The following is a 13,137-nucleotide window of genomic DNA, read 5'->3' on the forward strand; positions in this document are numbered from 1 at the left end:
AAGCATGATTCACGGATTACGGATTTGAGATCCGGTATATATACGTTAGTACGTGTTTATATACTGTTTCTGATGGTTTTGTTATACTTATGGTTTCATTGCATGTTTTAATAAAGGTGGGGGTTATACTACTTTGATTTCACTTAAACTGAACTTGATTTTTGTCCACTCACAACTTTACTTTTGCGACCCGATGAGCTCTGCATTGAGCGGACCGGGTGCATCTTGGAACTCGAGTCTTCGTAGAGACTCTTGGTACTTTTTCCTTTCAGATTAAACGGTACTTGGTTGTATTTTGAATTCCGTAGATATGCTCTGTATCGCTGAGGTTTAAATTTTGTGAGGCCTGGAGGCCTTGTTTGTAAATTATTTTATTGCTTGTAAGCATCTGTCAGTTGGTTGTAATTAGCTGTAAATTTTGAACATGTTGAAATTTGGAAATGTTCAATTTACATGGGAGACTGCCAAATTTTTGGTAGAAAGTCTCGTCTTTAGTAAGTGAGCCCGGCATCGGGTTGATGTCGTAATTAGGCGGGGTCCGTCCCAGATTCCGAGAAATTTCGGGGCGAGTCTTGTCATGTTGACTTTGAGGTTGGTTTTGAGTGTGTTTATATGTTTAAATAGTGTTTGAATTTTTTTTATAAATACATGTCTAGGATTGGATTTATTTATAAATTTGTATTTTTTTTATTTCTGCTACTGCATAATACCTTTATTCAGAAAGAAACAAACGTTTCCATTTTCTTTTACTAAATAAAGTAGAACAAAAAAACGTCTCTATTATAAGGTTGGCCCAAAAAAAAAGAATTGAATTCCTCTTTTTATATACTAAATGAATCAGAATGATGTAATATAATTACTCTCCTGTACACCTTCCGTGTAGACCAAAGAAAACAACCAAAACAAAAGCTTCTGTGTGTAAGTGTGTAGGATCTCAGCTGATGGATAGGAAACAGGATACGGATGCCTATACTTAAGACTCGGAGTCAATGAACCAGGAAAATTTTGGAGGATATTCTTCATATCTTGCTTCTTCTTTTCTCTTAGTCTTTTACTTCCTCAGCCAACGTACGGTGGGTCGATAAATGCCCATTCGAAGACCTGCTCGTACTTAACCGCAGCACTTTCCCATGTGAAGTCTCTCTCCATACATCTTTTCATCAATCCCTCCCAAGAAGGCTTATACTCTGTGAAAGTCCTACATGCAAGTCTTAGCGCCTGTCGATCATTAACCGTTCAAGTTAGGATGGGGACAAATAATAATAGTAAGTTTATTGTGCTACCAGTAAATTCTGCAAGATTATATAGTGCATCAGACGGACTTAACTTCTTCTATATGACACAGAAAGTATGTGCTTCGGTTTTAAAAAAGGACTTACCGCCAACATGCTCTCTTTTGTCAGTGGAGAGAAAGTCCACCTGCCAATATATTCCACAAGGATGCAATAAGGTTGATTCTATGCATTTTTATGATGAGAGACTGTCAAGAAAATGCACCAAGCCATAGACTAAGTAAACATACCCTGTCCCGTCGCCTTGGCCACCTTGAGCATATGGATTAAAATTCAATACTGTATCCTGGAAAACAAATAACAGAAAGCGTCTAAGGCAAAGAAGCCACATGATGAAAGAACCACAATTAATCTTCCTAGTGTTTAAACTCACTCTAAGTCCTCCTGTGCTATGAACCACTGGTACAGTTCCATATCTCATTGCGTACAACTGATTTAGTCCACAGGGCTCGAATCTTGAGGGCATCAAGAGTATGTCACAGCTGGTAATTCCAGGATCAGGGTCAGTGCATGGACGTACATAGTAACCTCTAAACAATGAAACACAGATCTTAAATTACCCTGCAGTTATTCTATGAGAAACTGGGACATTAAATCCAACCCAACCGCGGAATTTATCTTTATATGTTGCTTCTGCTGCTCTCATCCAATCTTCACACAGTGGGTCCCCAGACCCCAGCATAACCTGAAACATATTACATACCTTCAGTTGAAACTTGAAACAACAGAGTCACAATGAAATGTAGTATCCACAACTAAAGTTTTCAGTAGAAACTAAAAACCTTCTTTGTTGAATGACGGGAACAAACTACATAAAATCATACAATCAAAATGCATGAAAAGGAGAAAAACTCACAAATTGCACATCATCTTCCATAAGCTGTGGCATTCCCGACTGAATCAGGTCAATGCCTTTCTGGTAGTCCAGTCGCCCAATGAATCCAATCTATAAAGTTCAAAACTCAAATTGATATTAGGAGCAGAGTATACTTTGCTGCCAAACCTGAGCATAAATAGAGATTAACGGCTTATGTCTTACCAATGGGCAATCAGGCCTAATGGGAAGACCTAATTCCTTCTGCAAAGCAAGCTTGCATTGAACCTGCAGTTGGCAGACAACAGGAGTAAGCGAACTATAGTATAATAACACACCATCTTAAAATGATAGACTTAGCCACCTTTCCGGAAAGATCATCAGCAGAATAGTGGGAAGCAATATGCACATCAGAAGATGGGTCCCATTCAACCACATCAACGCCATTTGTGATTCCTGTTCATTAAAGCAAAATTAGAAAAATAAAATGCCATCAGCAGATGTTGTTATTCTCCTGATTAAGAGTTATTCTCCTCAATCATGGCACATTGAAAGCTAGACAATGAGATATGAAATTCAAGTGACGTACCAGTGAGAATACTCTTTCTACTGCTTAGTAGCTCATTTAGACCATATCCGCCTTCAACAGTTGTTATTTCCCAGGAATATCCCTACAATTAGAAGGTATAAATTGAACATTACAAGAAGAATAGCATGAAGGCACGTCTGGCAGGAAAGTTCGGGCAACGCAATCGTCTTGACAATACAAGTGGCCTAAACATTGTATAATCATTATTACAGGAACAAGATTATCTCACACTGGCATTTATCAATTAAAGCTTTCCAATTCTAAATACGTCACGAGGATGAAAAATCCAAATAAAGGTCATATTACTGATCACCAGAAAAATGCTTGATATCTCATCAAATGAGACGCCATAAAAATTATATATGAAATACAACTGACCTCGCTGACTGTCAGAATTCGATCAGATGTCACAATTGCACCCTTTAGGATGTTCACTGCTTCACCTGTGTCAAGAGCATGGGTCCTTGCCCATGTTGGAAACACCCATTCTAGTGCTCCATACCACTCTGGAGGTATCCCCAAATTCTTGAATGTTACTGCAGGTTCCACTCCCTTATTACAAGACAAAAATTTATAAGATTACTTTAAAAATAACTACCTTTTTATATTGGATAGGACATATGACTGAAGATTGGTATCAGGAAAAGAAAGAAAAAACATCAACCTGATGTGCAAGGTTATGAATTACAACAACACTTCGGGCATCCTTATAAACTCCATATGGACGATACTTGGCAGCCAAAAGTCTGAATCAAAGGATATTTAATGATCAGAACTCCACCATCACTAACTAACTAACTTTACTCGAAAAAAGGAAAATAAAGAAAGAAGGAAACATATAGCAAAAGAATTAAGAAAGAAAACCATATAGCTAACCAATTAATTAGTTGAAACTACTTACAATGGTACAAGGCCTGCATGCCAGTCATTGACCATAAATAGGCATTTTTCCCCATAGGTGTACCCTCCCAATGGAAGCACCAATGGTGCTTCACATGCTGCATGGCAAAGTAAAGTGAACCGAAACTGTAAAACCAAATGAGAATAAAACTTATCATTATTTGTGAATAAAACAGGATACAACTTAAATGATCTACTCTTGTTCAATTCAAAACTATACCTGATTATCACCAAATGCACCAAAACTATCTCCATATGGATTTCCAGGTCTATGGAATGATGGGTGGTCCACAAATACCTAAAGAAGCAAGGGAAAGAGATCGTCATTGTCAAGAGAAACCTCCCAGTCTGGAGATATTACTAAAGAACAGATTCGGGGTCTAAAAAATTATAAATCTCCTGCCAAACTGTTTTAAGTAGGATATACTAGAACACAAGAAATAAAATATCCTCAATATCTTACCCAATCAACACCTTCCCTGTATTCATGGAAGAAAGCAACTTCTTGGTCTCCTCCAAAACAATAGATCTTGATGTGGGTATCCAAATCAAGAGCACCAGAAAATTTCTTGTCTACAGCAGTACCATTTTGATATCTAGGAGAGACAACCATAACACGGTGTCCACGTGCAGCTAGAACAATAGGCAAAGAACCACAAACATCTCCTAAGCCTCCTGTCTTTGAATAAGGTGCAGCTTCAGCAGTAACAAACACAATGTTGCGTGTTACTTTTGCTTTGGATTTTTCTTTGCCATCTATGTCCTCTGTTTCGTCCACTCTATCAGAAGTTGCATCTTCAGGAGGAGAGTCAAGGACTTTGAGTTCACCTGCACAAAAAAATATCAGATTGGTCCACAAAAATTCATATTCAATTTTTTTCTTGCAAACTGATGTGCTGGGGTGTTTATGAATTCGTTTTGTTTAAATAGCCGGAAAAAAGAAAAGGAAGATGTCAACATGCAGGATTTGGAACTATTCATCAAAATTTGCAGGGTCACTGAATTCTAACAATGAAATGCAGCATACTGTTACGAACAGTACAATGTAGAATGGGGCCAAGAGTGGTAAAATACAATCCAAGGTGGAGACCACATGGAATGCAAGGACCTGTGTCTTCACACGCAAATTGATGTGGACATCGAAAACCAAGGGCGCCTCACAGACAAGTAAAGATTCCATGAAAATCCACCACTAATTTTATGAAAGACCCTAGTATACTAAAAATAGAAACTTCATTGACACATCATACATCTCTTATCAAATAAAAAAACAATGAATTTTGGGACTAAACAACACTTAGAATTTTAAGAGCATTCACTCCATATGTACCAACCAGTGCATCAAATATCTATCATCATGCCAAGGTTAGGTTGTGACTCCATCAGTACGCCATACAATGTGATCACATTAAATCTCGCTGCTAACTACACATTCAAGTTTTTGGTCAAATTTTCCATCAGAAAAAAAGAGGGGGAGGGGGGAATTGTCTTGGTACACTCCCTCCGCCTTACTTTCTCATCTATAAGTGGCATGCACAGATCAGATTTGACAGTTAGCTTCTGCTTCAACAAAAGGGCTTTAAAATTCATTGAAGAATCCGTGAGAAACCAATTTTAAAAACAGGGAAAAGCCGAAGAATTTATAGATGGAAAAACAAAGAAAACGAAGGAGAAAGGCATTTAATTTAACAGTATGAACAAAAAAATTCAACAAGTCTCTGCCCAGATAACAGAGCCAGAGCCAAAATTGAAAAACAAGCCTGAAAAGACAAACAAACAAACATACCATTGGGAGGAATCAAGTTAAACCCAATAACAGAGCCAGAGCTATCCGTCTCGGCGCCCAAAAGAACCCCTTTTTCCTCCCTCTGGTCTTCAAGTGCTGAAGCCCCGTCTTGGGCACCGCCACTTCCACCTGAAACTTGTGCTCTAAGCCTCAAAGCCGGTCTTGTACTTCTTTTCCACAGAGGAACAAAACCCACTTGCCCAATCACCTCATGATTCACAAATTTAGTAGTTGGAATCAGATTTACGGATGCTTTGCATGGGATTAAACTAGTAAATTTCAGAGACTCCATTAGAGTTTGTTTGACACAGAAGGGCTAGAGAGAGAGAGAATAGACCCGAGTCCAATATAGGACGGAAGGTATCGTGAATTACGTTTGAAAGAACGAAGAAAAGCCAGCAAAATTAGATGTCACACATAAACAAGGAACTACGTACACCTGTGGGGATCAGATATGTGAGATCCAGAAAAAGCGCCAAACTCAGGAAATGGATCCTCAGTGTTACACCACATCCTTGTAAAAAATGTTCGCCCAATCCAATAATCCCACGTGTCATATAGAAAAGAACACATTTTGTCGGTTTATGCCGTGTAAAATATCACGCCAGGCAGGATGGTTTTGGCGGTCTGATAGTGACACAGGCGATTATTACTCAGGTGATTGACGTGTGGCATATTCAGGACGGTACACGTGGAAAGTGATAAATAGATGAGAAGTGAAGTGAGATGCACATGTGACATGATGCCAAAGCTGCTTTGGCAAAGCAGATCAACTGGAAACTGCACTCGAACAATTGTGTCTTTCCCGAGAGTCACATGAAACGAAACTATGTTCACTTCTTTCTCCTCCTTTTTGTTGTTATTAAGTTGCAAAAAACCCCACCTAGTAATAGTGAAATTAATAGATAATTATAGTTTTACTTGAATGATAATAATGCGGACATTTTACCTAAATATTATCATATATTTGATCACACATAACATAACGGCACCATTTCTATAATATTTCACAGATAATTATATATTTATTACAAGCCTCGTCGATCCTTTATCATACCACAATTAAATAAATAATAACATACAAAGTCTGTTTTGTTTTTTGTTAATGAAAAAAATCCAGCCATGGAAATTCATATCACACCTTATTCAAAGCACATTAGTCGTAATCATGTCTCCAACCATGAACAGCAAGAGGTAGGCCCCAATCCTCACCAAGGGGTGAATCTGGGCCAAAGGCCACACCTCCTCTAGCCTGCCCACGTGGTCCATTGTGTTTTGGGCTTGGACTTCTTGCGATTAGGAAGGTTGCTGTCCCTCCACCTGAGCTTGACGAATCACAGCCCGATCCAATTACAGACCCTCTCTTTGTTGATGGGTTCCATTGAGGAGTGGGCGGGCTGCGCTGCTTGCCTAAGCCTAGTCCTCGTGCCTTGGCCTTAGCAGATTGGGTCGGGGCCATGTAACTAGGGACGTTGTTCGAGCTTTGTCGGCGGTGCTGCCGGGTTGAGTAGGAGTTCGAGTCGATCATGTCCTGATTGAGTAGGCCCATATTGATGTGAGGCGAGCTCGAAGCTGCGACGGTGTCCATTTCAACTGTCTTCTCAGACATGTTCTCGGTGGTTGTTGTGGTGGTGATGTTTGTCCCATAAGAGGTATCTCGTGGTCCTGAGTGGCGGGCCTGGTGGGGTTGTGATGACATCCAACGCTCGAGCCAATTCCAACCCCATTGGGCCTTTTCACTCTGATTGGGCTGGAGCCCAAATTCAGTACCATCATGAGTGGGTTGTAGAAGTTGTTGCTGCTTCTGATAAACAACAAAAGGGAAACCCTATAATTAAATGGATCATACACAAGACGAGCAAAAGAGCTCGCTGAGGTAGACACAGACCTGGTAGCTATAAGCATAAGCGAGAGCTCTCTCTCTTTTGACCTCAGCATCATGTTTCTTTGAGGCATTTTCCTTGAAGGTTTGATGCCTAGTGGTGCCATTCCCACTTTGCATTTCATATTTCTTCATGGGACTCATGAGCTTTTGCTCTTCAGCTTCCTCCATAAATGCTCTTCTTTCGTGTTCATCATCGTCATCCTCGTCATAATATTGATCCTGATCTGCCTTGTTGTGAAGCTTGCCTTTGGTTAATTGGAGCCGTCGAGCTCGAACTCTGGCTTGTACACGCACTAATGCCTGCATGCACCGCATTGTCATTTGTGCTTGCTTTCGCACATTATGGCCTCTCACCAATGCTTGTAGCCTCACCAATCCCTTCAAAGCACGTCGCGCACGTCGAGCCTGCATAATTCAAAATTAATTAACACAATAATTCTTATAACTCATAAGCAAGTTAATTAATGAGTCGGGCTTAAATTAAATTAAGGGAAAAGGGTAATTACTAGGTAGCCTCTGTAATGTGACTGTATGAGAGTTGCAGCTCTTTCTTCCTTAGAGTGGCGTCCATAGCCGGCCAATCGAACAACTTTAGCGGCGGCTTGTGCGGCGACAACAGCAGCTTCAGCAGCGGCAGCGGTTGCCACGGCAACAGCAATGGCATGGTTTCTATCTTTATCAGAATTGAGGGGAGTTGATGATACAGTGGTGCACTCGTCGTTGGTGATGTCCGGTGAACTCTCTGCAGGAAAATGTTCAAACGACACAACCTCTGCCGCATCATGTTGCTGCCATTTCTCCCCAATTAATTCCTTCTGAAATTAAATCATGTCACATAATAACAATACTATTAGAAATTAGAATTAACACTAAATTAAGACATGACAGTGTGTCCATCTCCTTTCATCTAAGTTCAAATCCCTTTTTCGGTATAATAGATTAATTTAGAGTAATTTAAACTATTATTTATATATATATATATGTAAATAATATGGTCCCTGATGTGATGGCTTAGGTGGCATGAAAATAATAAGTCATGTCTCCTTCATGTGCCTAGCTAGCTAGAAAGATTAGCTTAGCTTGGTTTGGTATATCAGTATGTGTATGGTGATGTTGATAGGGGACCATAGGATGGGATGGGATGAGCATCTTTCTTTTCTGCGTTCATGGTCCTAAAAATGCCAGTACCATAAGGGTAGCTCTGGCTCATCTTTCATGTGATTCCACTTGTGCTTTTCATCACCTTCCAACAAACAAAGGTCACGATCTTGATTGATAATTATGTATGTTGTATATAAATAATTAAACTTAATTATTACCATACAAATTCTAAATCATTTTGGATGTTAACTTTTGCAAAGCATATATATCCCCTTCAACAATTTGTAGTTAAGTTAAAAGAGTAACTAATGAATAAGTATACGTGATAAGTAGTGCAGACTTGATACGAAGTTGATTACTTCATTTGTGAACTAAGAAAAAAGAGTGAGATTAAGAAATTATTAACCTTTTTGTCCGGTGAGTCCTTAGAAGAATTTTTGAAAACTTTCTTAACTGACGAAAACCAGCTGCTTCCTTTCTTCCCCATCTCCGGCGAGAAGATCAACTCGATCTCATTGCCCTCATCGTATTCACAAAACCCACCACAATGTCAGGACGTAGAAACTGTATTCCTGCCGTCCAAGCCAAAAAAAGAACCATAATTTGAATTGAAACAGCAATTCAGAACCATAAAATATTTATATAGAAATAAGACATATCAAATCTGATGATGAGAAGAATCTAAGCTGATGAGCTTGGTTCTGTTGGCCTGAACCTAATTGCTCTCATCTTACAAGCATATATAATTCAGACAGACATATATCTTTCTTAGAAATCAAACAAAGAAAATGAGGTGAAACATGTCTAGAGGGAGACAACAAACAAACCTCAGCAGCGATAGACACAGGGAGAGAGAAATGGAAGGGGGTGTGTGTGAGTGTGAGGGTAATAACTGCAAGCCCGCGCAATCGCCGTTACTATTTAACGATTTCACGTGTGATTCGATCTAGTATACATACTTACATTACAGACCATATTAATATAATGTTAATGTTTGCAGTTGTTAGGTTGGTCCAATTGGGCTCCTGCCACGTCATCTAGAGCACAGCCTTGGCTTGTCAAATTGTGCACGTAGCTAGCTAGCTACTCAACAACACTCTTCTTCTGCTGTATTATATAAATATACAAATTACTTATCTTGTATAAGAAACCCAAACAAAATAATTAGATTAGAAACCGTTTCCTTTTAATCAAGTCACGGATTTAATGCTTTTTTTTTTTACTTTTCTATTTTCCCATCTTAATATATAATTAATTGTTAGTTTGGCATAGGAAATATTCCAAATTAGAGTTAAATCAATCAAATCATTAACAATAATGGAGTAATTGCAAATTAATAATTCCCTTCCCCACCAAACATAAAAAGAGATCGAGACTGGAGATCCATGGTAACTTTTTGCTAATGACATTTGTTTAATTTTAGGGAACGTATTCCTTTGCTTGCTTAATTAATTAAACCTTTTTTTTCTTCTTCTTAAAATTACAAAGAAAAAAGAAATATCATTATTATATACGAAAGACTTTTCATTTTCTTGTTTTGTTTGAAGGGAAAAATTCAATATTTTGTCACGCAACTTAAAACTTAGGTCACATCCATTACCCCAAGTTGCAGGGCATACATAGTGCATGTACGTTGGCCTGTCTTTTGTATCTTCCAAGTTCCAAGTTCCATTGGCTGGCCCCACCACCTCCACCACAGTTCACTTAATTAATAAAATCAGCCTCACCATCGCTGTTGGGGTTCACCAAATTCTTATTACCACACAACTAATTCCTCAAACTCACCAAAAACACAGCCTTCCCACTTTGCCAACACATAATTAATTTGGTGAAGAGTTAGACTCCATGTCCCCTGTCGGTTGCCAATTCGCAATGGCTTCTTTTTTGCTTTTCAAAGCGCAATGGCTTCTTTTTGGCTTTTCAAAGAGTAATTATGGTTTTCCCAAACGAATTTCTATTTACATTGTGTTAATTCGTGCAATGCACACAAACAATATTGTACGTATTGGTCTTTTTTTGTGCATTAAATTTTTAGTTCCCATTGGGTGTGACTGACTTGTGACTTGTGAGGACATGAGGGAAAGGGAGAGGGGATATTTGTAAGGCTAGTGCATATATTATATATGCAGATTTGTCCGTTTTGAAAGAAACCTGTACTGCGGGCAATATGGTTCCACCACATAAATAAATAACTTTCTTCCTTGCTGAGCTGTGAAGTTATTTTGCACAGAGCCAACCAAACCAAAGCTATGAGTACTTGAAAATGGAGAATAAAAGAGTTTTACTAACTGGTAGATGACCCTATTATTGCTTGCATTTAAAGGGACTCTTTTCTGCTTTTGATGGATTAAATTTTGGTTGGTGAAATGCAGCTTTCATAATATTTAAGTTCGAACGTTATTACCACGCCGATATTATGCATTTTCTACTGTCTTCCTGTTTTCCTTCATGTTTACATTGACATACACATGGTAATAACATACACATGTATATATATACTTTACCTTGTATCAAACAATTATGGGTATGCTGGGGGATGGAATGAGATGATGGCTTATGCTTCAACTACCTAATTAAACTAAGAGATCTCAACTACTAGCTACTATTGGTTGTTATCATGAGGTATTTGCATTCCTTTAGATCTAATATAGATTTGGTACAACAAATCTAATCTAATGTCCTCATGTTTACTTGTTAACCAACTTCAAAAATTACGACACAGCAAAAAAGAAGAAGAAAAATTTGTGTACAAAACTTGGAGAAGAATTCTGCATGCACAGTGGTCCCCCAGAAAAAAGCCTAATATATGTGAAGCCAGTGATGATGTGATGTTGTAGTACAATAATATGATGAAAGTTGCCTTGTCACCAACCAAAATTTAATCCATCATCATGACTTGAAGCGGTAGCCTTCTGAAATAGAGAGGGTGGATTAAATTTCAAATTTGTAGCCGTTGGGGAGGCTATGCTTCATGTGGGCCGGGCTTCACGTCCGTCGTCTACGATTATGGACTTGGTTTGAAACCCTCTGGTTGGGCTTGGGCATATAGAGCCAGCCCCATTTAGCCTACGTTGAGTTTGGGTTTGTGGCTTTTACAGACCCATGCAAAATAGAGCTGTGAAGTTATATTTTGGAGCTTCATCATTTGTGGTGTGTTTACTAATCATGAATTGAATTTTAATTGTGGAGGATTCTTGTGTTTACTTTCTATCATGGAATTAAAAAGTAAGTGGGGTTCACAAAAATTAGAAATTGAATTCTTGATTTTGGAGGAATTCAATTCTTGGGTGGGATGTCGTATTCTAATTCCTGAAGAACTAAAACATTAGGAATTCATGTTTTTTACCAATTATATCCTCACACATTTTTTGAAAATTCCAAATTTGTCATCTACTTTAACCCAACAACGAAGACATTTTAGTAATTAGCACAACTCATTCCCCAATTCCATATGGTTTAGTAAACAACTTTAATAGGAATCCGGAATCTAACTCTCCTCAATCCATATGGTTTAGTAAACAACTTCAATAGGAATCTGAAATCTAATTCTCCTCGATCCAAATCCGCCTCAATTCAATTCCTCCTCAACGAGGAAATTTTATTGTTTAATGCATTTCTTTATTTTTCATGTAAGTTGCAATAAAAATTGAAATGAAATTTCATTAATTGGGAAATTGAAAGACCTAAACCCATCTTTCCTCTACTCAAAACCCCCAACACTGTATTTTGGTTTATTTCTTTTGAAATTAAGAAATGTACAAAAATCCTCAAAGAGAATGAATTAAATCAAGACCTTATCATCGATCACGTCCTGCAACGTGAGCGAAACAGCGCCATATGAGTTAATTGCCGCCAACCTCAACGACATGGTCCTCATCTTCCAGAGCTCTTTCCCTTACTTTATGCTCATCGCCATTGAAGGCCGCAGCCTCCTCTGCGGCCTCGTCTTTCTGCTCCCATTCACCCTTGTCATCGTAGCCTACTTCTTCTTCTCTGAAGCTCTCGGCATCCAAATCCCCATCTTCATCTCCTTCTCTGACCTCAAAATTTGTGACAAGTGCAAGAGAAGTGTGGTGGTGATGGTGAATCCAACGGTGATTATGGAGTCATTAATGAAGGATTTTTTGGGCGGTGATAAGGATTTTTCATGTGGGATATGAATGGGAGGGATGGGTGCTTTTGGGTAGGGTTTTTAAACATTAGAATATTTAGTTGTAATTTTTTAAAGGTAATTTTTAATTTTTTTAATTTTTTAATTATTATAATATTTAATCATGTTTTTATCTATATGGACTAGCCATGTTACCCACTTAATTGGTTAGTAATGATCCATATGTATGAAATTACAAAAATACCCACGCCATGACATCAAAGTTAACATAGTTTTGGATGGAGTTGACGACATGAAGCAAAATGGGTCGTCAAACCTTAGTCAAGGGATAAAAGTGGGTCATTTTGAGTTTGAAGGGACAAAGTGGGATTTAACCGAAGTTTCATGGGGCACTAATATAATTAACCTTATTTATTTATTAAATAATTAGTATTTAAATATTTAAATTAATTTCAAATTCTTCACTAAGTAAATAATAATTAAAACATAATTACTACTAAAAGTAATTAAATAAGGCTAAGATATTATTTAATTACAAAAAAGAAAATAATAAGAAAAATGATTGACATAAAGAAACTAATTTTATATTTATTAAAAACAAAAACCTCTCCCTACAAAATTTAGGTCTATGTCGACGAACTTTCATCGGGATAAGTCTA

The 13,137-nt window shown here is 38.0% G+C and overlaps 2 protein-coding genes across 2 annotated transcripts; both read right to left on the reverse strand.

The window, feature by feature from the left end:
• Positions 1–711: 711 nt before the first annotated feature.
• Positions 712–5,821, reverse strand: SS1 (glycogen/starch synthase, ADP-glucose type). The gene is made up of 15 exons (XM_008236534.3): positions 5,382–5,821; positions 4,059–4,423; positions 3,816–3,893; positions 3,597–3,721; positions 3,360–3,441; positions 3,074–3,247; positions 2,696–2,777; positions 2,471–2,562; positions 2,332–2,394; positions 2,149–2,238; positions 1,853–1,977; positions 1,666–1,774; positions 1,523–1,578; positions 1,380–1,419; positions 712–1,218 (listed from the first exon to the last, which is right to left on the reverse strand). The coding sequence occupies exons 1-15, from the start codon at positions 5,671–5,673 to the stop codon at positions 1,060–1,062; spliced, it is 1,932 nt and encodes a 643-aa protein (XP_008234756.2). The 5' UTR covers positions 5,674–5,821; the 3' UTR covers positions 712–1,059.
• Positions 5,822–6,359: 538 nt separating this feature from the next.
• IQD21 (IQ-domain 21) lies at positions 6,360–9,332 on the reverse strand. The gene is made up of 5 exons (XM_008236533.3): positions 9,195–9,332; positions 8,774–8,939; positions 7,773–8,081; positions 7,270–7,671; positions 6,360–7,185 (listed from the first exon to the last, which is right to left on the reverse strand). Exons 2-5 carry the CDS (start codon positions 8,852–8,854, stop codon positions 6,538–6,540), a joined length of 1,440 nt encoding a protein of 479 aa, XP_008234755.2. The 5' UTR covers positions 8,855–8,939; positions 9,195–9,332; the 3' UTR covers positions 6,360–6,537.
• Between the last annotated feature and the right edge of the window lie 3,805 nt (positions 9,333–13,137).

This window comes from Prunus mume, linkage group LG5 (genome assembly GCF_029339155.1).
Source record: "Prunus mume cultivar Tortuosa linkage group LG5, ASM2933915v1, whole genome shotgun sequence".
NCBI lineage: Eukaryota > Viridiplantae > Streptophyta > Magnoliopsida > Rosales > Rosaceae > Prunus > Prunus mume.

Bases quoted from the DNA above. Each gene is read 5' to 3' on its own strand.
- SS1 (XM_008236534.3), bottom strand. From the start codon at position 5,673: ATGGAGTCTCTGAAATTTACTAGTTTAATCCCATGCAAAGCATCCGTA. The intron at 3,894-4,058 runs GTAAGATATTGA...TTGCTTCTTTAG, and splicing joins ACAGGGAAGGTGTTGATTGG to GTATTTGTGGACCACCCATC. The intron at 3,442-3,596 runs GTAAGTAGTTTC...CCTTTGATTCAG, and splicing joins CATGCAGGCCTTGTACCATT to ACTTTTGGCTGCCAAGTATC.
- IQD21 (XM_008236533.3), bottom strand. From the start codon at position 8,854: ATGGGGAAGAAAGGAAGCAGCTGGTTTTCGTCAGTTAAGAAAGTTTTC. The intron at 8,082-8,773 runs GTTAATAATTTC...ATTTAATTTCAG, and splicing joins AGGACTCACCGGACAAAAAG to AAGGAATTAATTGGGGAGAA. The intron at 7,672-7,772 runs GTAATTACCCTT...TGAATTATGCAG, and splicing joins CACATTACAGAGGCTACCTA to GCTCGACGTGCGCGACGTGC.